The sequence below is a fragment of the Mustela erminea genome, chromosome 11 (assembly GCF_009829155.1).
Source record: "Mustela erminea isolate mMusErm1 chromosome 11, mMusErm1.Pri, whole genome shotgun sequence".
NCBI classification, from domain to species: Eukaryota; Metazoa; Chordata; class Mammalia; order Carnivora; family Mustelidae; genus Mustela; species Mustela erminea.
Genome location: NC_045624.1, coordinates 50,195,101 through 50,220,558, shown reverse-complemented (window position 1 = coordinate 50,220,558; position 25,458 = coordinate 50,195,101). Strand labels below are relative to the sequence as shown.

The following is a 25,458-nucleotide window of genomic DNA, read 5'->3' as shown; positions in this document are numbered from 1 at the left end:
TGATGGGCATCTAGGTTCTTTCCATAGTTTGGCCATTGTGGACATTGTTGCTTTAAGCATTCGGAGGCACGTGCCCCTTTGGATCACTACATTTGTATCTTTAGGATAAACACCCAGTAAGTTAAAATTTTCCTGGATCCTCTTTCTGGTCTCTGAAGGCTTGGCAAATACATTTCTATACCACATGATTTGGGCTTTCCCTGACCAAATATCAAGACACAGAATTAGTACTTGCTTACCAGAAATTTATTGCAAGAGAACATTTTAAAGACTCTAGCTTCTTAGGTATTAGTGGTGGTTTGATAAACTTTATCAAAAACAGCATGGCCTCCCCTGATCCTGTAATAAGTTCTGCATTAAAGAATGCTCTAACATCCATCCTCAGGGGTAATAAGAGTGTAGGTTGGCATTTAGTGAACATTTACCCTGTACCAGTGCTGTACTAAGTGTTTTATATCTATCATCACATTAGCATGAGGAACGTATTGTTATTTCCATTTTAACAAATGAAACTGAGGCACGAAGAATTTAAGCAGCTTGCCCAAGATCACACAGCTAGTAAGTTGAATAATTCAAACTCAGGCAATGTGGTACTAGAGCCTGCACTCTTAACCCATATACTATTGATTTCTATTAGAGAAAAGTTAAAGTAAGTGTAAAAAAAAAAAAAAAAAAGAATAGGAAACCTAGTGCAATAGTAGTTTTTGGAAAGGTTATTTATGAGGTCATACAATATACTCATTTTTTTTAATACTCATCTTTTTAAAGTCCTCCAAGGGGAGCTTTGCTATGGTCCATGGTACGTGGCAGAGCTAGAATTCTATCCGTGTAGTCTGACTCCATAGCTCTTAAACACTCCACTATTATGTCTCTCAAAATGTTACTAATGAGGTACTGAAGCCGATATTGATGATGGTAAACATTTGGACCTCAATATTTATGTCCAGAGGAACTGCATTATAGGACAGGTCTTGGGTCTTCCCTTCCTCAAAGCCTAAATGTATTCAACAAATGTCTTTCTTGGCCAACCATGCACCTTTTCTGTCACCTTCAATTACCTCTTCTCTAGTATGTTCAGTCTTTCTCCATAGGTTTTTTTCTTTGTGTTAAGGTGTCTAGTGTAGAGGAATCTTGATGACTAGTATATGGGCTTACTATCCTAATATACATCTGGAAAGACCCCAAGGTTTGGATCTGAAGAAGATGCCCCAAGGTGTTAAGAGGACCTAAACAAACTGTTCCCATTTCCTTCCGAGTGTTATTTCAGTGACAGCCTTTCAGTTTCATCACAACTGCTATACTCATGTCTAGACCCTGATGATCTGATCCAGATATCATCCTTGTGCTGATCACTTGAACTAGGGTGAAATCTTGAAAAGGTAAACCATGAGAGAGAGGAGGAAGGAAATAAAAATAGAAAATACAAGTAGAATAAAAACAATGCTACAATGTTTGGTTTCTGATTCTACCATGGAAGGCTCTGTATAAAGAAGAAAAGTTAAGAGCACCTGCAGAGAATCTGATGTACTTGGTCTGTGGTAGGGTCCCAGATAATTCTAAAGTGCAGCCACTGTTAAGAACAACTTTCATAATGTACTGGTGGGTCACACTTTTGTGACTTGAGTCCTTTGCCCTACTTAATTTTATTATTGAATACAGTTCACATATGAGAAGACTCAATACTGTTTTGATATCAAATCACATTTACCTCTTGTTTTCAAAATCGTTGTACCATAAGCCTTCGTTGGCACAGTGGGAGGAAATGGCTGTTGGCTTCGGCCTTTAATGCCTGTGTAGAGATCCTTAGGTGATGTAAACGTCGGGAACATGGCACCACGGGAGATGTGTGTGTGGTATGGATGTTCAATCGGATATGAGGAACAGATTTCTCTGAGATTTAGTTGAGCAAACAAAACAGAAGTGCAATTGAAAAAAATTAATCATCAAGTGTTTATTGGGATTCTTGTGGCAGGTACTGTTCTAATCCCTGGGGATATGACAGTGAGCCAAAGTCCCTGGACTCATGGAGTTAGTGGAGTATATTCCACTAAACATGAGATTTTCTTAATTTTGCTAGACAAATTAATTTTTAAAGTAAATCATACGGAATTATTTATTGGTGTATAACTCTCACAACTGTTACAGAAGTAGTTTTTAGAATGCTATAGGAAGTATTTCCAGTTGCTTTTCAATTCCTGCCACTTGTTTTAAGAGGATTCCATTACTTTATTTTATGGGATCATTTTGGGCATTCAGTATGCAGAGTGATCTGTAATCATTTTGCATTGAACTTTCAATCTAGGCCATCTGTTTCTTTTAAGCAGTTAATCAACAAACTATCCTGCCTGTTATGCATGCAGGACTGTTTAGAAATCAAAAAGCCGAAAATTGCTAGTATGCTGATTGGAAAAAAAAAAAAAAAGTTAAAAAACCCATAGGGATATAATTTTCCTATGATTTGAAAAACTAGCAGAGTTCTTAAAAGAACTGTGAGAGCTGGCCCAGATTTGGGCCCCTACTACTTCCTTGGCATACTGATGCTAATCTGTACTGAATTCAGCAGCCTTGGCATCTTGGTGGGCTCTCTGAAATACCTAGCAGTATAAGATTCTTTATTTTATTTTATTTATTTGACATATAGAGATTACAAGTAGACAGAGAGGCAGGCTGAGAGAGAGGAGGAAGCAGGCCCCCTGCTGAGCAGAAAGCCTGATGTGGGGCTCGATCCCAGGATCCCAGGATCCTAGGATCATGACCTGAGCCGAAGGCAGAGGCTTTAACCCACTGAGCCACCCAGACGCCCCAGCAGTATAAGATTCTTAACAAGTTCCTGGTCTCTCCTAGATACCACAAGAAGTTAAGGTTGATTTGTAAGAGAAAAAGTTGACTCCCAAGCAAAAGTCATTCACAAGGCCAGCGAGTTTTTTCTGTTTTTGTGTATCGTGATTGGTTTTCTTGCCCTTGTCACAAACTCTTCTCAGGTGAACACATTTTTGCCTTGGGTGTAGCATCATTTTATTGTGAATCACTAAGCACTTTTCTAACTTACTTACTTTGCTTAAAAAGCACCACATCAACTACTACATGCTTGGTATGAGGCACAAGTTCATCAACTCTGTGATGACATGAGAACATAGAATCAAGACTTTGATTCCTCAATTCTAACTGACTGATGTCCCTCGTAATTATAAAACCACTAGCCTAGTAACTGCTTGGAAGCAATACCAACTGTACTTCATTTTATAGAAGACACAATAATTTCCATTTATTCTAAATAAATATTTCCATTGTCTAATTTGGTGGATTCTGTAGTTTACTATCCCTCTTGAATTCACTTCCCCTTACAAATTGGCTTGAAAATAAGTGATCATTTATAGTTTGAGCAAACTATTTGTGTGAATAAAACAGGAATGAACACATTTTTGCTCATGGGGAGGATGTCCAATCTAAGTTAGGAAAAGGATGGAGTTTACTGAGGTCTAGTAAAAAGCCCATGTTCTAGGGGAAGTTCTTAGACATTCAGAGCCTTGGGTGACTGCAGGTGAAGTGGTCAGGAAGCAGGGGACCTGGGCAAGAAAGAGACTCCGGGGACAGTGGAGAATGAAATGAGAAAGGCTGGGGTTCAAATACTGTCCAACAGTCAAAGACATTTAGTCACAAAACATATTGGAAAGAATGGCTGAGTTAATAGAGTGTAATGATTGTCTCAATATGTGCTAATTAACTTACTTCTCTGGGAAGAAGATTCGTCCTGATTCTCTTGGATTTTTTCCTAGTATGTGTCAGTTTGAGCAAAGATGGATGAATTAGTAGGAATGGGGAATCAATGAGGGATTAAATTTTTAAACTTCCAGTTCTATTTCCCACAGACTTGATGAAGTTTAAGGAAATGTGGTATGACTGTTTCGTAAAATGGTCACATTTGTACAAAAATATCTCAGTGGGTAATGTGGAAGGTCCTGAGACATTGTAACTACTGTATGAATAGGAATTCTACTCAGAGGACAGTGCCTTGACATGATAATCCCAACAATAAGTACAACAACAACAGCGAAGCATTTATATGCTAGGCCTTGTGCTAACTGCTTTATCTCTAACCTTTATCAGAGGATCATTCAACAAGCTAAGTAAATGCTAGCATTCTCCCAGAGGTCAGGGCAGGGTGGCCCCATTTCCAACTAATCTGATGTTGGTTAGGACTTCCTGACAAAGGCCATTACATTGATTTTCATTGTATCTTGTTCTCATCACAAAGACATGAACGGAAAGTAGAGATTGAGGCCAAGATCATGTTAAATTACAAAAAACCACAAAAATTTCATAAGCCATTTTTTCCCCCTGGGAATTGGTTCCCTTGATAGAAAGCTTGCAAAATGTGTATACATAGTTATTGGGTCCTTTTAGTTTTGTCTGTAGCTAGGATTTTGGCTTTGTGAAGAAGGGATAAAAGGTTAGGAAGTTAGGAAGGCATGGAGTGGCCCTGATTAATTATGATCATTTGGGATGAAGGCAGAAATTTTTTCCCCTCAGATTTTAGAAACTGTTTCCTAGTTAATAGTATTGAGTTATTTCTGGTAATGATTTAGCAAAACATATTTTATTCTAAGACCTGCAAGCTATAGACTCTGTGTGTCTTGAGTCTATGTATAATACAAGATTTTATTCAATATCTTGTATGTATTATAAAGGTTATTTTTGTTTGTTAAAAAATCTGAGTGAAGTATGGATTTTAGTTAATAGCAATGCATCAATAATGACTCATGAATTATGACAAATATACCATACTAATATAGGATGTTGTTAATAGGGAAACTGGGTATGAGGTATATAGGAGTTCTATACAATTTTTCAAGTAATTCTATAAATTCAAACTCTACTAAATTAAAAAGCTTATTAAAAAAGGTTAGCAGTATATAATAGCCTCTTCTCCCACTTGTTAAAAAAAATCTTTCATGAGGGGCACCTGGGTGGCTCAGTCGTTAAGTGTTTGCCTTCAGCTCAGATCATGATCCCAGAGTCCTGGGATTGACTCCCTGCCCAGCGGGGAGCCTGCTTCTCCCTCTCCTACTCCCCCTGCTAGTGATACATCTCTCACTGTGTCCCTCTCTGTCAAATAAATAAAACCAAAAAAAAAAAAAAAAATCTTCCATGAAAAGGTGTATTTATCCTCACACTGTCTGAGGATTGCCAATATTTCTTTCTTGATTGTAACAGGGAAGGAAAATATAAGTATATACTTACCCTACTGTTGAATTAGGTGGTTTGGGTATCCTAGAATAAAAACAGGAAATAAATCCCAATTTTTAATATTAAGGACTTTTAAAAGCATACATTCCTTTTAGAAATTTGCTTAAGAATAATGATGTATCCCACTTTCAAACTACAGTGTCTTTATGATAATGTTCTTGATTGGCTTTCTGGAACACTGGATATTGACCAGACAGATACGATGTCCTCATATCTCAGTTCTGTTGATCCATCTAACTGTAGTCCCACTCACCACCCATTTTGCATTTCCTATTTGCAGTACAGGTGCAGGACTTACTGCTTCTAATGATAATATGGTTTTGGTTCTTATTGACATTCACCCTCATAATCAGGCAATAGCCAAAGTGCTCAGAGGCAGCCTGACACAATACATGTGGTGCAATTACATGACCTAAAGTGAACTGAGTGGCTGGTGGGACAAGATGTGTAAGTACTGTGTGTGCTTTGTCCCTTTGCCCAGGATTGCTGATCTCTCATGATCGTAAACATTGCCCACTTGACAGAAGGGCTAGAACAAAACTGAACAAGTTCCTAGAGGCATGTCTTTTCTGAATCAGTTCATTTGAGGCCAAGATCATGTTAAATTACAAAAAAAGAGCCACTGTTGTGTATTTACTAATTACTCTGAGCCCTGCCTTCCAAGAAATAATACTGAACCTGAGGAGCAAAGTCCACACTAGAGAAGGAATGTTACCTGCTTTTATTGGACTCAACACTTAGTTTCAGCCTATGCAGATATTTCTGAAATATTTCAGGCATGAAAAATGAATATAATGTTATCTGTTGATAGCAAAGATCCATAAAATATACTATTCAATTGTTACATGTTTATTTAGAAAGTAGTACATAAGCTATATACTTTTTTGAGTCCACAGTGTATTATAAACACATAGTTCACATTAATTTTAAGAAACTTATGTCTTTCTTTATTTGGACTCCAGGTTTGTAGGCTTGTTACTAGTAAAAAAAAAAAAACCTGAAATATATCTTCTAGTTATATTTGTGGTTGAGTTGGGATGGGGGGGGGGCAGTGAATATGAAGAATCCCAGGGGTATTGTTACTAGGGTGGCTATGAAACATTAAATCAGCATCTAAAATTTTTCTCAAGTGACAAATTTAGCTATGCTATTGACAAGAATATACCTAAAATGCATTTACTTTAAAATGGAAAAAATAAAGGAAAGCTTTTCAAAAAATTACAAGTTTAAAAGTTTGAATAAAAATTAAAAATGCTCAGAGACACCAGTTCCTTGGCTTGAACCCGTCCATTATTTTACTGCTGCACTCTACATTTACTTTTCAAAGTTTACTGATCCCAAAGGGATCAGTAACCAGAGCCTACCAACCACAAAATTCATGTCTTTTTGGCTCCCTCTTGTGGCTGAACTCTGTATTAACTTTCTTCCTATAAATAGTCCCAACAGTTCTAATAGTTAAAGGAAAGGAAGTGGTATTTTCATTTTTAGTTCAGTGTTGTCAGTGTTTTATTTTTATATGAAAATTTAAAAGTATGCTTTTATAATAATGTACACCAAACTATTTCAAAGAGGAAAACATAATACACTGGAAAATAACTCCTCTGATTAAAAATATTCCTATCCAAAAAGGAGACTAAGGGAGTAATTTTATTACAAATTATTTGTTAATTGTCATAATTAACCTCCAGGCTCATAAGATCCTGATGAAAACTATTGTTGAGGGAGCTGGGGCATTTTCTGTGAATGTTTTAAGAAATTTAACTGATTCTTACTAGATTAACTAGGTCAAAGGCAGGGAAAGGGATCCAGATAACTTGTGTGAATTCTTTCAAACATTACTATTCCATATTTTGTGTTTTTTTCTTGTTAAATGCCACAAACTCTTAGTGGGTTTTGGATTATTTGTTTTATTTCTGTTTCTTTGGTCTTGGTTTCTATTATTAATGATAGTTGTTTAAGAAAAAAAGGAACAGTTTTTCTAAAAGTTCCCATTTTGGGGCTTTTTTATTTCTCATATAACTCATTTTTACTTAAAAAAGTTATTTGTCCCAATATAAGGAAAAGAAACCCCAAACTTACAAAGAATCATTTCCATAGATGTCACTTTTTTTATTCTGCGTCAAATAATAGAATTGTTCAATAGGAAGTTTTCTGAAAAGAAAAGATTAAGTTGAACACCTTTTCAAATTAAAGCAGTGATGTCAGATATAAAAGACAAATAGACAAATTATATAACCATGTTTATATGGAAATTCAGTATATGAAAAGTGGCATTTTACGTCAGTGGAAAAGGATTTACTTTTCAGTAAACAATGCAGGAAAAATTCACTAGCCATTTGAAAAAGAATAGATTTGTATTTCATACTGTGCATAAAGATAATTTCAGATGGATTAAAAATCTAAAGAATTGGGAAAAACAAATATTAAGATATACAAGAATATGTTTTTTTCTTTGTGGTGGGGAGATAAAGGGAGAGAGGGGGAGGTGAGGGGGAGAGGGAGAGAGAGAATGTTAAGCCAGGCTTGCGCCCCCGGCAGAGCCCAGTGCAGGCTCAATCTCACAACCCTGAGATCATGTCCTGAGCTGAAATCAAGAGTCCAGTGCTTCACTGTTTGAGCCACCCAGATGCCCCATGTGAGGAAAACATTTTAAATTATATTTTTCTTTTAAACTCAAAATCTAAAAGGAAATTTTGTAACATCAGCAGAAAAACTTTTGAAGACAGGATGGAATAAAAAAGCTAAAAGTTTGGAAGAAATTTTTGCAAAAAGATATGAAAAGGATTAATATGTAGAACATAAGAATCTGTAACTAAAATACAATAAAAATGGGCAAAGAATAAGATCTGAAAAGGGAATATAAATGACCATACATAAGAAAATATAAACATAAGTACTCAAACAGAGAAATGTACTCTGATAACCAAGATAACCTTTATACTTATTAGATGGGCAAAAATTATAGTTTGATAATATAACACAGTTGTCCAAGAGTATGGGGACATAGATATTATTATATACTACCATGAGAATATAAAGCATTTGGGCTATATTACTGAAATTGAAAATATTCATATATTGTGACCCATAACTTTCACTAAGGATTTTCTCTAGAGGAATATTTGTGCCTGAGCTCAAGGAAGCCTGTATAAGAAGAATATTCATTACATATAGTTAATGCCCCCCCAAAAAGAGGAAACAATATGAAGATGTCTAAATAGTCCATGATGCATCTACATTGTGGAACACAAAGAGAAATTAAAAATAATTTAATAGATCTGTGTTTACAGTCTCTAGATTGTAAAGAGAAAAAAAGAACCAAGTTGCCTACTACTATATATGCAGTGATTCCACACATAAACAATATACTACATATATTGTCAATGGGTACATGTACGATTATATAATTGTGAACAAAAAGTGTGAAAGAGACATACCAAAGTGGTAACAGTGGTTCTCTCTAGGAAGGAAACTGGGTTTAGTGGGGCAGTGGTCAGAGGAAACTGGACCTTGTCTTTGATTTTTTTTAGAAAGACTTATTTTTTTAGAGCAGTTTTAGGTTCACAGCAAAGTTGAGAGAAGATAAATTTCCTATACACCCTTCGTCCTCACACATACTAAGCCTCCCTCACGATTAACACGCCCCACCGGAGTGGTACATGTGTTACAGCTGATGAACCTGCATCGTTACCACCTAAAGTTCATAGCTTACATTAGCCTTTATGCTTGGTGCCTGTAATGTTTTAGGATGTATGGTGGTGCTCAACTGTCACTTGTGGCTCCCCGTATCTTTTAAATACTCATCTTTTATCTCACCTACCCAAGATAGGTTCTAAAAAACTTGCTTTTCAGCCTCTGAGAATGGTCCTAGAGTGTGAGGGTTATTTTTACCACACAAGAATGCTTGAAGGGTACTTCATAATTAGGTAGATAAAGTGACCAACTTTGTATCAGTCAGGCCCTCTCCAGTCACCCCAGGGCTTGCTCCGTGGCTTCATGGAGGCAGGACAGAAGTCATGGGTAGATTCAGCAACATGAACTTCTCTTCAAACTCACCTGGCCACATCTGAGTTTGCCAGCAGAAGTCACTAACCCTAAGTATCTCATAGAGAAAAACCTCCTTAGGTGTGCTAGTCAGCCCTCTGGGGGCAGGTTGATTACACTGGACCCCTTCCATCAGGAAAGAGGTGATTTATCCCAGCATGAGTATATACTTACAAAGATGGATTTGCCTTTCCTTCTCACTAAACTTCTGCCAGTTACACCACCAGCGGACTTACTGAATACCTTCTTCGCTGCATGCCATCTTACAGAATACTACTTTTGACTAAGGAACTCAATTTACCACCAAAGAAATAAAGCACTGATTGAATATAGAGAACACACACACTTACCATATTTACAGAACGTAGATGAGCCTAATGAAGATTCATTTCTGGTTGAAGCTTGTCCTTAAGAGCGTGGCACATGCTCTGAACGAGTGACCAATAAATGGTTTCTCTAGCCAGAATGGATGGTGTAAAAAAATGAAGGGTGGAAGTGGGAGTGGTACCTCTCACTGTTACACTTATTATTACACTTGAGAAAAATTTTACTTCCTTCCCAGCCACGTTGAGTTTTGCTGGTTTTGAGGTCAAGGGAGAAATGCTTCATCAGGAAACACAGTGGCCCCATTGAATTGGAAGTTGAACTGATGATGTGGTAATTGGGGTTCCTTATGATTGGGGGAAACAGGCAAGAAGGGATTATACCAAATAGATTGGGATGATTGATCCTAAATGTCAAGAGTAAGAGGACTGCTGTTATGTCATGATGGGGAAAAGGAGTGTCTCTAGAATCTAAAGAATATTTTGGGAACCTCCTGGGATTGTTTCTAGTGGCATAAAGTTAATGGAATACTGGAGTAGCTTCACACAGGCAGAACCACTAATTGCTAGATCTCTCAGGAAGAAAACTGCAGGCCCTGCACCAGGTAATGAACTCCTACCAGCTCAGGTACTGACTGAGGGAAAGGGAACTTGGATGTAGGTATGTAATTATATTAATATATAGATAATGATATTATACAAGTATGTTTTTATAGACTGTAATATATAACATGGAAATATTATAATGTATTTATTATATTTCTAAGTATTAACTAGTTTTATTTTTTGCATTCACCTTTTTCCCTTATTTCTTTATTACTCTTTATAGGGTGTTAACGATGATTTACTTCAATAAGTGCATAGCTGTGGATATCAGGACAAGGTTATAACTGAACTAGAGAGGAGAACATCACCCAGAGCTCTTGGACTTGGAGCTGGATGCAGGAACTGATAAGACTCTGAATTTCCCCTTTTGAGGAGGTGAGTGCATTTTCATTTGTATGAAAAAGTCTTGCATTTTCTTACTCTGGCAGCAGTTCTCCAATTTTGTTACATGTTAGAATTACCTGAGGGGTTTTCTTAAAATGGGGATTCTGTCTCGGTCAACCTGGGGTGGGGGGCGGTCCAAGATTTTGCATTCACCGTTTCCTTGATGCTGCCAGTCCCTGGACCCCACGTTGAATAGAAAAGTATATTATTGTCATTGCTGCTATTATTTAGCATGGCAGTCGGCTGGCTGGCACAGATGGCTTGCATCTTTATTACACCCTCTCTACATTTTGTTAGTTTTCCACATTTTGAATATCCCATTTTCCCAGGAAGAATCCAGAAAATCTACTTCCAGCCTCTTGAGCAACCAGGATGCAAATGTGTACCCTCCGTTCTGCTAGTCGTCCATATCTGCCCTGGACTTTGATTTGAATGTGAGTGGCCTGAGAACACAGGCTTCTTTGTGAATAAAATAATATAACCAGGTTGTATCTCAGTGTCGGTAGTTCCACTTCAGTTTTTTTCCATTGTATTAGGTAAGTCTTTTTGATTTTCAGATTCAGTTCTTAATTTCAAGGGAACTTTCTTGTGTATCTCTGAGTACTTAGTTCTGTTAGATTTACTTATTATTTGTTGTTTTACTTGTTAGATGATCTACATTTGGGACTTTAGTTTTCCTTATGATAAGTAATTATTCTTATCTTTTTAATTTAGCATATCTTCATTTTTATTGCTTTAATATCCTTATCTTTCCCCTCTGCCTTACCGATGTGCAGTCACATCTATCCGGTTTCTTGCTGCTGCTTTTTGTACTAGATTTGTGCGTGCTTTTGTGTAGTTGTTTTTCTCATTTTTCCCTTAGCCCGGTGATCTCCCTTTTTATAATGTTCTATCGTTTAATCATTTTTTTAAAATTAGATTCATATACTTATTTTGTCCTTTAGAGAATCTACTTTTGTTTCCTGGGCTGTTTTTTCTCAGACTAGTTTCTTCATGTGTTTTATATATTAAAAAATATGTAATATATGTATTATACATATATATCATATCTTTTCTTTTCCTGTTTTACAAAATTGCCTTACCATATGTTCTCATGTTGCGTGTATTTAATTGAACAGCTCTGTCTAAACCCAGCTATTTGTTGTGATACAGTGTGAGTAAATTCTTGATTCTGTCATCTGAAATCAGTTGGCCTTTCTGTCTGTTCTACAGGCTTGACGATGGAATATTATTGTCTCTGTATTTCTTTAGCCTCGGGATGGAGGTGGCAGAGAGTAAGTGCTGAGGTTGTGTCAGATAGAATACAAGCATCTGGGGTACGACAGTCTAAGATCCTGTTAAATGTCCTCTATAAGGCTCATTCCTTTCAGTTAGGGAAGTAGCCGTACCTTCCCTCCAGTCATCGCAGTGTTCTGGAAGAGTACACATTCTGCGCAACTTCATCTCTTGAGATCTTGCTGTTTTAAGATAGAGGCTTCTATTCTTGAGGCATTCTTTCTACTCTAACAGGATTACCTACTCAGTCTTTCAGTCTTCTCTTCAAATTGGAGGATTTGAACACACATCAACAACATTGAACAAACACTGAACAACAAAATCAGGATTTTGTTGACTCACCTAGTCTCCATGTGCATTTGGAATGAAGGGATGGGATTGGGTATAAATCCTCTCAGCCAATAGTGTGGCTTCCCACTGTGCCTCCAGCACTTCCAGGGAGAGTCTGGAAGTACAGGCTGCTGGTATTATTTTGGTTGTCACAATGAATGAGACTGGTATTAGGTTAAGGGCTAAAGATGTTAAATATCTAACAGTGTATGGGCCAAAGAATTGTCCTGCTCCAAATGCCCTCTTGAGGAAAATTTAGTTAGAACTGCAATAAACTACATATAATTTTCTTTCCTTAGCACATTCAAATTAATGGCATAAGGTGTTCTTTTTGTATTGTTTAGGGGCCTGCTGGTAAATTTCCCATTTATTTCACATATTTAGGTAACAGGAGAGGGATATTCTATGATTTTGCTTCATAAACATTAACCTTCAAGCATCACTACCATGACCACCACTGCCACTGCCCCTACTACTTATCATTATTATAGAGTGCTAGTTATAGTTAGCAGGAATTTCAGAGTAGTCTTTAGTTCACAGAGCTCTGGATATCTATTTAACAGCTTCTTAACATTTCCAGTACCTTAGAGGAAGATCCATTCCCTTTTTCTGAAATAAAGTAAAAATGTTGCTACTTTACTAACTTATAAAAAGAAGTGCTTATGGGGGCGCCTAGGTGGCTCAGTTGGTTAAGCGTCTGACTCTTGGCTTCAGCTCAGGTCATGATCTCAGGGGGGTGAGATTAAGCCCCACATGGGCTTCACGCTCAGTGCAGAGTTGGCCTGAGATTCTCTCTTTCTCCCCTTCTGCGCTGTCTCTGCTTTCACACACACATGTGCACTTTCTCAATAAATACATAAAATCTTAAAAAAAAGAGAAGTGTTTATGGAAGTGAAAATGAAGTTACAAATTTTTATTACTTTGTAACGTCATTCTTCTAAATGAATGTGTGCCAAATTAGGTGATGACAGCTTTGCTTGGAATTTCTGAAACTTGCCCCTCTGGTTAAGTAGATACTGTTAAAGTTCTTTACAAGAGTTTTACTTAGATATAGTTATGTCATGAAGTGCTGGGAGGAAGAGTGACATTGGGAAGGGGGACGTTGCACTGGAAAATGCATATATAAATGCATGTGATCATAATTCCATTAGTAAGCCATGTTCTTTTACTTTCTTAACCTCAGATGACATACCGTAGGACATTTCACTAGATACTTTTCTAAGCAGTAGGTACTTTCAGTTTACCAAGTCAGATGACAGGAGGGCTGGTGAGGCAAAGGAGTGATCCTGTTTCTGATAAGTGATGCCTGTTTGTCACCACAGCACCCCCCTGCAAATCCCCAGCAGGGAAGGTGGTAGAGTATGATTGGTAGCACAAGCTCTTACGTGGACCACGTGAGGCTTCACACCTCAGAGAGCTAGAGAATACTCTTATTATTTTGTATAAAAGGCCCCTTTTTTGGGAGAAAGAAAAATACTGTGACACAAGTTATTCCCTATTAAGAAACAAGTAAAAACTATGTTGTAGTGGTTTGTCAAGGGATGTGCGTTATATCTGAAAACAGGACTGTGTCCTAAATATATTTTTAAGAGATAAGTACGCCAAAGTGGTTACATTTGACCTAAAGGGATATGAAGAGAACAGAACACAGGAACCTGCATTTCTGAGTCGGGGATGGTGGGTGTTCTAATTGGAACAAGTACTTCATCTCCCAGTGGCCTACCCAAGGCTGCCTTCAGTGAGGCAGCAGACACAAACCTCTCATTTCAAACTGATTTCCCTTAAGACACTCCTCTTTGGGTCTCTCTTTGCTCTAGGATTCTGTGAGTACAATTCTGATCCTTTTAGAAGGTTGTGCATTTTTTTAATACATAAATTTCGAGGGTAACCCACATAAACTCCATAAGGAGCTGTACCTCTAGTATCTAGCACAATACTTACTATACTCAAATTGTTGCATAAATGAATAGCTAGAGTAAATCATGAATGGAATGAACGGATGAAAGAATTTGCTTGGGCTTTGGACTCAAAGAAACATGGACTCCAGTCCCTTTCCACAACTTCATAGTTGTCTGATCCAGGGAAAGTTCCTGCTGTGTATTGTAAAACCAGGAGAACAATAGTTTCCTTGGAAAGATATTATAGATCTGTATTATATTATAAAGTAAGTTCCATGAGAGTGGGGACTTAAAAAAAAGTGTTGGATGAATGAATAATCTTGAGGTCCTTGCTATCTAATAATGTGTCAATATTTGCATCTAATAGGACTGACAGGCCTTTTCATTTGCCTGCTTTTTATTGCTTCACTGAGGCTTCATTAAAGTTGTTGGCTGCCACATGTCATTAATGTGGCTCTTTCTCTATTTGCAGCTTGTCTTCCTTTATTTTTTTTAATGGCTTTAGCTAGATTGTTGTAAACTAGGTAAGCAGGTTTGTTAGATAAAAACAAGTAGGTAGGTACTGTGTTAAAGTCTGATTGTGCTTTGAGTAAATTTCATAGTTTTTTTTTTTGAAGTTTCATATTTTTCGCAAATAGTTAATGTGACATTTAATTTGCTCAGATTTTTTTGCTTTCTCTTCAGTTTTAATGTGTTTTGAATAAAATTGTTGAAAGTGACTGTAAGGGCGCCTGGTGGCTCAGTGGGTTAAAGCTTCTGCCTTTGGCTCAGGTCATGATCCCAGCGTCCTGGGATCGAGCCCCGCATCGGGCTCTCTGCTCCGTGGAGAGCCTGCTTCCTCCTCTCTCTCTGCCTGCCTCTCTGCCTACTTGTGATCTCTGTTCTGTCAAATAAATAAATAAAATGTTTAAAAAAGAAAAGAAAAGAAAGTGACTGTAAAAGTTATAAATGATTATTGCAATATTTTAATACTTGAAAATGGTGCCCAGTAGTTTCTGATGAGTACAGATTGATGAACAATTAGAAATCAAGAGTTCCCCAAATCAACAACATCTGTACAAATTAGGCCAGCTATTTGCTCAAGCAAAAACATTTTTAATTTAATGTCTCTCAAGAATATTCCCATCTAGTTTTAGATAAAATGTGATTAGCAAGGGAATTAATCAAAATTTCTGATCACAATACTTAAACATTTTTAAGGATTGCAGAAATATCCATAAACACAGATTTTTTTTTTTTTACTGATTTCAGAATTAGAAATTATATAATTAGTTTTTCCATCTGTGTCTTTTCATAAACAGTAAAAGAAGTAAGTTTGGAGGTAGATTTAACTCATAGTAGAAATAAAGAAAAATGAAAAATAAAGACCTCTGTGTGAAGGGCAGAAAGTTTACTTACCTCGGCCAGGTTTCTCCACCAAATCCATAATGCTGATGTCCTTTGCCCATGACACGAGGAGATCCACATTTTCGCCTGTGTTCCTCAGGGAGTGAAATGGGCATTATCCCACCATATTCCCTATCAGCACCCCATCGATGTCTACATTGTTGGTGTGACTCCCTTAATTCCTGATACCTATGAGAAAAGAGAGACTTCTGAAATAATTTCAACATGGAATGCAGTGGTCAGAATGTTTTTGTCCCCAAAGTCCATAGGTTGAAATCCTAATGCCCGATGTGATGGTAGAAGAAAATGGGGCCTTTATTCAGTGACTAGGTCGGAAGAGAGTCATCATGAGTGGGACTAAAGCTCTTATGAAAGAGACCCCTGATGGGGCTCCTGGGTGGCTCAGTGGGTTAAAGCCTCGGCTCAGGTCATGATCCCAGGGTGCTGGGATCGAGCCCCACATCAGGCTCTCTGCTCAGCAGGGAGCCTGTTTCCCCCGCTCTCTCTCACTCTTCCTGCCTCTCTGCCTACTTGTGATCTCTGTCTGCCAAATAAATAAATAAAATCCTAAAAAAAAAAAAAAAAAAAGAGAGAGACCCCTGAGAGCTTACTAGCCCCCTCCACCATGTGAGGACACAGCAAGAAGGTGCCAGGTCTCCACAAACAGACTCGTAGATCAATGGAACAGAATAGAGAGCCCAGAAATAGACTCTCAACTCTAGGGTCAACTAATCTTTGACAAAGCAGGAAAGAATGCCCAATGGAAAAAAGACAGTCTCTTCAGCAAATGGTGTTGGGAAAATTGGACAGCCACATGCAGAAAAATGAAATTGGACCATTTCCTTATACCACACACAAGAATAAACTCCAAATGGATGAAGGACCTCAGTGGGAGAAAGGAATCCATTAAAATCCTTAAGGAGAATACAGGCAGCAACCTATTCAACCTCAGCTGCAGCAACTTCTTCCTAGAAACATCACTAATGGCAAGGGAAACAAGGGCTAAAATGAACTATTGGGACGTCATCAAGATCAAAAGCTTTTGCACAGCAAAGGAATCACTCAACAAAACCAAAAGACAATTGGAGAAGATATTTGCAAATGGCATATCAGATAAAGGGCTAGTATCCAAAATCTATAAAGAACTTATCAAACTCAACACCCAGGAACAAATAATCCAATCAAGAAATGGGCAGAGGACATGAACAGACATTTCTGCAAAGAAGACATCCAGATGGCCAACAGACACATGAAGAAGTGCTCCACATCACTCAGCATCAGGGAAATACAAATCAAAACCACATGAGATACCACCTCACACCAGTCAGAATGGCTAAAATTAACAAGTCAGGAAATGACAAATGCTGGCGAGGATGTAGAGAAAGGGGAACCCTCCTATACTGTTGGTGGGAATGCAAGCTGGTGCAACCACTCTGGAAAACAGAAAGGAGGTTCCTCAAAAAGTTGAGAATAGAGCTACCCTATGACCCAGCAATCGCACTACTGGGTATTTACCCTAAAGATACAAATGTAGTGATTGGAAGGGGCACATGCACCTGAACGTTTATAGCAGCAATATCCACAATAGCCAAACTATGGAAAGAACCTAGATGTCCATCAACAGATGAGTGGATAAAGAAGATGTGATGTATATATATACAATGGAATACTATGCAGCCATCAAAAGAAATGAAATCTTGCCATTTGCGATGACGTGGATGGAACTAGAGGGTATTATGCTGAGCGAAATAAGTTAGTCAGAGAAAGATAATTATCATACGATCTCCCTGATATGAAGAATGCGAGAGGCATCGTGGGGAGTTTGAGGGGTAGTGAAGGAAAAAATGAAACAAGATAGGATTGGGAAGCAAACAAACCATAAGAAACTCTTAATCTCACAAAACAAACTGAGGGTTGCTGGGGGGAGGGGTGTAGGGAGATGATGGTTGGGTAATGGACATTGGGGAGGGTATGTGCTATGGTGAGTGCTGCGAATTGTGTAAGCCTGATGATTCACAGACCTGTACCCCTGGGGCTAATAATACATTATATGTTGATAAAAAATTAAAAATTTAAAAAAAAAAAAAAAAGAAAGAAAGAAGGTGGCAGGTCTCAACCAGGAGGATGGCTTTCACCAGAATGTGACCATGCTGGCATTATGATCCTGGACTTGAAGCCTCCAGAACTGGGAGAAGGAAATGCTATTTGTAAGAAGCAACCCAGTCTATGCTATTTTGTTACAGCAGCCTGAAGAGACTAAGACAAAGTTCCTATAGCTTCAAAATTACTTTTTCTTTTTTTTTTTTTAAAGATTTTATTTATTTGACAGAGATCACAAGTACAGAGAGGCAGGCAGTGGGGTGGGTAAATAGGCTCCCTGCTGAGCAGAGAGCCTGATGCGGGGCTTGATCCCAAGACCCCGGGATCATGACCTGAGCCGAAGGCAGAGGCTTTAACCCACTGAGCCACCCAGGGACCCCTCAAAATTACTTTTGGATTGCATTTTTAAAACACGGACTTCTCTGTGCTGGGTAAATTATGAGATACACTGTTGCTCTAGGAGATCTTCCATGCCTTCTCACCCACCCTCTCAGAGACGTGGCCTGCCCCCACCCCCCATTCACTGCCTGAAACTCTGTCCCATTGTAATCAAACTACCCAGAAGACCCCAGAATGTCCCTTTGTTCAAAACTGGCTGATGGTAACACAGGAAAGGGAAAGCAAGATGGAGATCACTTAAATGCCAAGCACTGTATCATGCACCTAATATATGGTATTTCGCTCACGAGAGCTCTATGATATGAAAGTAATAATGATATGCCTAAATAATGGGGCAGTAGGACACAGGGGGAGTCAGCATTATTTCAGGAGTCAGCAAAATCACAAGCTCACTAAGAATGATCTGTAGAACAAATAAACAAACATCTTACGAATACCACACTACCAATTTTCAAATACATGTGGGCATTACATACTTAAATGAAACTTCATTGTAAAGCATTGTCAAATACATAAAAGCTTCTGGTCATTATTTTTTTTTTCAGTGTCAGTCAATGAATCATGACACTGTTTTTATCATGATAAAAACTGTTGACAATGAACAGAAAAACAAAGAGATCCTCGTCTTCGAAAAATACTGAGAATCACTGCACTGTCGCATTGTAACTGCACTGAATCCTCAGCAGAGTTATTACCTTTGGGACAATGCTGAAGAGTATTAGAGTGGTATCCTTATGCCAAAAGCCTAATTTTTGCCATCAAAGTATTTAAAACTAGACAAGGAAGTCAATACACAGCTATGAAAGACCTCATCAGATTGCTGAAGGAACAAGGTTAAATTCTTGAGGGCCAACAGATGATGACTATTATTTTTTTACTGTTATTCATGTGCTAATTTCTTTTAAACATCTTTACTGAGATACAGTTTACATTCCATATAAGTCATCTATTTAAAGTGAACAATTAAATGGTTTTTAGTCTATTCACAAATATGTATAACCATCACAATAATTTTAGAACCTTTTATCACCTCAAAAAGAAACCTTGTACCCTTTAGCCATCATTTCCCCACTTGGCCTTCCCCACCCAGGCCAAAGCAGTCACTAATCTCCTTTCTCTCTTTTTTTATACAGCCTTCCTAGTGCCTGGAAATAGTAGCTCTTTGTGGTTCTGATTTGCATTTTCCTAATGACTAATGATGTTGAGCATCTTTTCACATGCTTATTGGCCGTTTGTATATGTTCTTTGGAGAAATGTCTGTTACTCAGATCCTTTGTCCTTTTTAAATTGGGCTCTTTTTATTACTGAGGTGTAAAATTACTAGATAGTAGGAGTCCCTTCTCAGATATAGGATTTGCAAATATTTTCTCTTACTTTGTCTCTATGTTGTATTTTCATTTTCTTGGTAGTATCCTTTGAAGCACAAAGTTTTTTATTTTAATTTTGATGAAGTCCAGTTTATCTGTTTTCTCTTGTTTCTTGTGCTTTTAGTGTCAAGAATATAGTGCTGAATCCAAGATCATGAAGATCTACCCATATGTTTTCTTTTAACAGTTTTTATAGTTTTAGCTGTTACACATTTAGGTCTTTGATCCATGTTGATATGTTGTTAATTTCTATTCATGGTGTGAGATAAGGATACAGCTTCATTCTTGTGCATGTGGATATCCAGTTGTCCCAGCACCTTTTGTTCAAAAGAATAGTTTTTCCCCGTTGAATGGTCTTAGCTAGAGATTTTTTTTTAATTTAAATTCAGTTTAATTAACATTTGAGCATATTATTAGTTTCAGAGGTAGAATTTAGTGATTCGTCAGTTGCATGTAACACCCAGTGCTCCTTCTGTCAAGTGCTCTCCTTCATGCCCAGCACCCAGTTACCCCACCCCTCCGTCGTCCTCCCCTTCGGCAGCCCTCAGTTTCTTTCCTATAGTTAAGAGTCTTATATAATTTGTCTCCCTCTCTGCTTTCATCTTATTTTTCCTTCCCTTCCCCTATGTTCATTTGTTTTGTTTCCTTCTTTTTTTAAGGTTTTATTTATTTATTTGAGAGAGAACATGAGGGGGGTAGGGTCAGAGGGAGAAGGAGATTCCCTGCTGAGCAGGGAGCCCAGTACTCCAGGATCATGACTTGAGCTGAAGGCAATCACTTAACCAACTGAGCCACCAATATACCCTCTGTTTTGTTTCCTTAATTCCACATTTAAGTGAAATTATATGATATTTGTCTTTCTCTGACTGACTTATTTTGCTTGGCATAATACTCTCTAGTTCACCCACATTGTTGCAAATGGCAAGATTTCATTCTTTCTGACGGCTGAGTAATATTCCATTACTTGCACACACACACACACGCACCCCACACATCTTCTTTACACATTTATCTATCGATGGACATGCAGATTGTCTTTTAATTTTTAAAAATGGAAAGTCATGGGGTGCCTGGGTGGCTCAGTGGGTTAAAGCCTCTGCCTTCAGCTCAGGTCATGATCTCAGTGTCCTGGGATCCAGCCCCGCATCGGGCTCTCTGTTCAACAGGGAGCCTGCTTCCCCCCACCTCTCTCTGTGCCTGCTTCTCTGCCTAGTTGTGATCTCTGTCTGTCAAATAAATAAAATATTTTTTAAAAAATGGAAAGTCATGTAAAGGAGCAGAAGCCCTTGCTCCTAATTTTTATCTAGAGCTCCTTTAATAGTGATTCTCAAAGTGTGGACCATGGGCTAACAGTAGCAGCAGCATTTCTCTTTTTAAAAAAGATTTATTTATTTATTTATTTGAGAGAATTTGAGCTCACAGGTGGAGTGAGAGGCAGAGGTGGAGGGGGAGAGAGAGAGAGAATCCTCAAGCAGACTCCATGCTAAGCATGGAGCCTGACACGTAGCTTGATCCTAAAACCCTGAGATCAGGATCTGATCCAAAACCAAGAATTGGCTGCTCAACTGACTGAGCTATCCAGACCCAACATCAACCTCTCTTAAAAGCTTACTAGAAATATAAATTCTCAGGCTTTCCCTCAGGGCTAGGAATCAGAATTTCTTGGCGGAGGGCATAATCTGTTTTAATAAAGCCCTCTTGATGATTGTTACACATGCAAAAGTTTTAAAAGCGTTGCCCCATTCAACAGTTACTTTTCATAGGAATCAGACATGATTCTTCCTTTTGATCCCTAACTGATCAGGGAAGTTTACCAGGCTCACAAATGCTCTGTGTGGATGAGGTCTTTGGAGGAAACTGGAGAATGACTGTGTTTCACATCTGGGTCAAAGTGTTACCGAACAAAAGCAGCAGAAGTAGAACCAAAGGAAAACAAAGTCAGAAAGTCCATTGGTGACCACTCCCACCCCTGTCCTGGGAATGTGGAATATTCTGAGGAAGGCTTTGGACTTCCAGAACGTATGGAATAAAGATTTGAGTGGAATTTATTTTGATTTTAAGGGCTGAGAAGTGGAGTTGAATTTTGGGCCAAATCAGTAGAGGTGATATAGAATTCAGGTATTTAGAGCACATTGGAGAAGTGGTATGGTAAGAGGTGAAGCAGGAGAGGACAACAAGAACAATAGCCTGGGGGCCTTATAAGCCCTTTGGACTGTAACTGTGTCCAGTCCACTACTACTGTGTAGTGGGGAGACAACCAGAAACACAGGAGAGGAGTTCAGAGAGAGGGCTATGTGGAACTTCTTTGTACCAGTATAGCACTCGGCTTAATGTAAGCCCTCTGTAAATAGCTGTTGAATGGAATGAAGAATTAGCACTGTCTTATAAATGGAATACTTTATCTCGTGAAGTTACTAGATAGGGGTTGGCAAATTATGGCTTACAGGCCAACTCCAACCTGCTGCCTGTTTTTGTTAGTAAAATTCTATTGGAATGCAGCCACAACCATTCATTATGTATTGTCTATTATCTGTGGCTGCTTTTTGCCCTGCAATAGCAGAGTTGAGTAGTTTGACAGAGACCATAGATAAAGCCTAAAATACAGTTGACCCTTGAGTGATGTGGGAGTTAAGGGTACCGACCCCTTATGCCGTTGAAAATCAGCATGTAACTTTTGACTCCCCAAGAACTTCACTATTAATAGCCTACTGTTGACCAGAAGACTTACAGATAACATAAATAGTTGATTACACTATTTTGAAATATTATACACACATGTGAGCACACATATTTGGTATAGGTCTTACATACTATATTCTTACAATAAAGCGAGCTAGAGAAAAGAAAATGTTAAGAAAATCATAAGGAAAAGAAAATACATTTATATCACTATATTGTATTTATGGAAAAAAATCTGCATATACACGAACCCATGCAGTTCAAACCTATGTTGTTCAGTGGTCAGTTGCATTTACTGTCTGACCCTTTACAGAAGTTTGCCAACCTCTGTACTTGCTTGTCAAGGAGAACCTGGGTGACGACTGATTTAGGGTGCTGTAGAAGGCATGGCGGTATTCAGCTCACAGACCTCTCAGGCCTTCACCAGCTTTATGGCTGTGATAAGTAGACATGGTATGAAGGGCTTGACAAGTGAAAAATATTTAAACACATTTCATTAATGGCAACCAAAGCTTTAATATCTAAGTTTTTAAAAAGTTATATTTATTTATTTTTATTAACATATAATGTATTATTTGCTTCAGGGGTACAGGTTTGTGAATTATCAGTCTTACACAGTTCACAGCACTCACCATAGCATACGCCCTCCCCAGTGTCCATAACCCAGATACACTATCCCTACCTGACCCCACAGCAACCCCTAGTTTGTTTCCTGAGATTATGAGTCTCTTATGGTTTTTCTCCCTCCCTGGTCCCATCTTGTTTCACTTTTTCTCTCCCTACCCCCATGACCCCCCTGCCCTACCTCTCAATTCCTCATATCAGAGAGATCATATATAATTGTCTTTCTCTGACTGACTTATTTCGCTTCTCATAATACCCTCTAGCTCCATCCACGTCATTGCAAATGCCAAGATTTTGGTTTTTTGATGGCTGCATAGTATTCCTGTGTGTGTGCGCGCACACACGCATATTACATCTTCTTTATTCATTCATCTGTTGTTGGACATCTAGGTTCTTTTCATCCTTTGGCTATTGTGGACATTGCTTCTATAAATATTCAAGTGCACATGACCTTCAGATTACTACATTTGTACTAAAAAGTTATATTTAAGTTAGAGGAGTCAATTTCCTAACATCTGACCTCCATATATTATATTGTCCTAGGAAGACAAGCCAGGAGAAAATGTTAATCATTTGGGTGGGCATCCATCTAAAGTTAGTAAGTTGCAGGAAGCCATTTAAAATAAAAGGCAAGGGGCGCCTGGGTGGCTCAGTGGGTTAAAGCCTCTGCCTTCGTCTTGGGTCATGAGCTCAGGGTCCTGGGATTGAGCCCCACATTGGGGGTCTCTGCTCGGCAGGGGGTCTTCTCCCCTCCCCCCACCATCTCTCTCTGCCTGCCTCTCTACCTACTTGTGATCTCTGTTTGTCAAATAAATAAATAAAATCTAAAAAAATTAAAATAAAAGGCAAAAGCAAAAATAAGTCCTAGTTTCCTTTATTTTAGTGTCTCACATATCCCCCCCTTAGCTTGAATACTAACAGCATCTTATAGAAGGAACTAATTAAAATAAATATTGAAATTTTAGGATTAAATAATTTGAAAGCTTAAATAATACATGTCGCCACAGCAAAGAAAATAACAGTAAATTGTTAGCATTGCAATTTGTGGCCACATAAAATTGTTTACTTGCTTTTGAGATAGATAGGTTTCCTATGGTTGAACCAGCATCTTACTTTGGAGTCACTAGGGAGTTTAGAGCATTACATTCTACATGGGGGCTGAATCTAGCCAGTAATTATTGGAAGGAATGATTAAAGGATAGCTCAGAACAAACATATTCTCATTTTTAGTTGGCAGAGGACTTGTGGTAAAAAATAAATAAATAAATAAAAATTCAGGAATCCTAAAGCAATGGAATGAATCCAGAAACCAAATGGGAATGTTTGATGAAATCTTAAATAATTCTCTAAGCATGATACACTCTAGTTCCATCCATGTTGTCGCAAATGGCAAGATTTCATTTCTTTTGTTGGCTGCATAGTATTCCATTGTGTATATATACATCACATCTTCTTTATCCATTCATCTGTTGCTGGACATCTAGGTTCTTTCCATAGTTTGGCTATTGTGGACATTGCTGCTATAAACATTCGGGTGCACGTGCCCCTTCGGATCACCACGTTTGTATCTTTAGGGTAAATACCCAGTAGTGCAATTGCTGGGTCATAGGGCAGTTCTATTTTCAACATTTTGAGGAACCTCCATGCTGTTTTCCAGAGTGGTTGCACCAGCTTGCATTCCCACCAACAGTGTAGGAGGGTTCCCCTTTCTACGCATCCTCGCCAGCATCTGTTATTTCCTGACTTGTTGATTTTAGCCATTCTGACTGGTGTAAGGTGATATCTCATTGTGGTTTTGATTTGTATTTCCCTGATGCCGAGTGATATGGAGCACTTTTTCATGTGTCTGTTGGCCATCTGGTTGTCTTCTTTGCAGAAATGTCTGTTCATGTCCTCTGCCCATTTCTTGATTGGATTATTTGTTCTTTGGGTGTTGAGTTTGCTAAGTTCTTTATAGATTTTGGACACTAGTCCTTTATCTGATATGTCGTTTGCAAATATCTTCTCCCATCCTGTCAGTTGTCTTTTGATTTTGTTAACTGTTTCCTTTGCTGTGCAAAAGCTTTTGATCTTGATGAAATCCCAATAGTTCATTTTTGCCCTTGCTTCCCTTGCCTTTGGCGATGTTCCTAGGAGGATGTTGCTGCGGCTGAGGTCGAAGAGGTTGCTGCCTGTGTTCTCCTCAAGGATTTTGATGGATTCCTTTCTCACATTGAGGTCCTTCATCCATTTTGAGTCTATTTTTGTGTGTGGTGTAAGGAAATGGTCCAATTTCATTTTTCTGCATGTGGCTGTCCAATTTTCCTAACACCATTTATTGAAGAGGCTGTCTTTTTTCCATTGGATGAAATCTTAAATAATTCTCAAGGTGCTTCCTTGATGTTTGTTTGCTTAATGAACTAGAGAACTTGCTAGAGGTAAGGAGATGTCAACTGAATGGAAAACAGAGATAGACATCTGTCATGATTTTGAATAGCTATACCAGCCATTCTTTAATTTTCACTGGAAGGAATACAAAAGAATACCACTTGCTTATTGATATCTTTAAAGGAGATCAAGTCAGAGTATATATAATAGTGACTACTATAATTGCTCTAAAACCCATCCGTGAAGAAAGTAACTGAAGGATAAAGAGTAACTCCCCTTTAGCCAGAGGGTAAGCCAGAACCACAGTCCTGGTTTTCTTACGCTTTGTGCGTAAGAAAGCATTTTCAGCACTTTGTGCGTAAGAAAGCATTTTCAGTGCTTTCTGCTAGCCCACTGGTTCTCAAAGTAAGCTGAGAAACTTCTAAAAAT

General features: G+C 38.2%; 1 protein-coding gene and 1 long non-coding RNA gene across 2 annotated transcripts in view; one reads left to right on the top strand and one right to left on the bottom strand.

Moving 5' to 3' along the window:
• Positions 1 to 25,458, top strand: part of LOC116569108 — a 56,851-nt gene that overhangs the window by 20,575 nt on the left and 10,818 nt on the right. The window contains exon 2 of the long non-coding RNA XR_004276854.1: positions 10,444 to 10,595. This is a non-coding gene — a long non-coding RNA (uncharacterized LOC116569108). The remainder of the gene's footprint in view (positions 1 to 10,443; positions 10,596 to 25,458) is intronic.
• The window catches only part of C11H7orf31 (chromosome 11 C7orf31 homolog), a 41,756-nt gene that overhangs the window by 12,139 nt on the left and 4,159 nt on the right, over positions 1 to 25,458 (bottom strand). Inside the window, exons 3-6 of the mRNA XM_032305113.1 lie at positions 15,506 to 15,682; positions 7,327 to 7,398; positions 5,242 to 5,271; positions 1,709 to 1,890 (exon numbers count right to left, since the gene is read on the bottom strand). Coding sequence (XP_032161004.1) covers positions 1,709 to 1,890; positions 5,242 to 5,271; positions 7,327 to 7,398; positions 15,506 to 15,682 — 461 coding nt within the window. The remainder of the gene's footprint in view (positions 1 to 1,708; positions 1,891 to 5,241; positions 5,272 to 7,326; positions 7,399 to 15,505; positions 15,683 to 25,458) is intronic.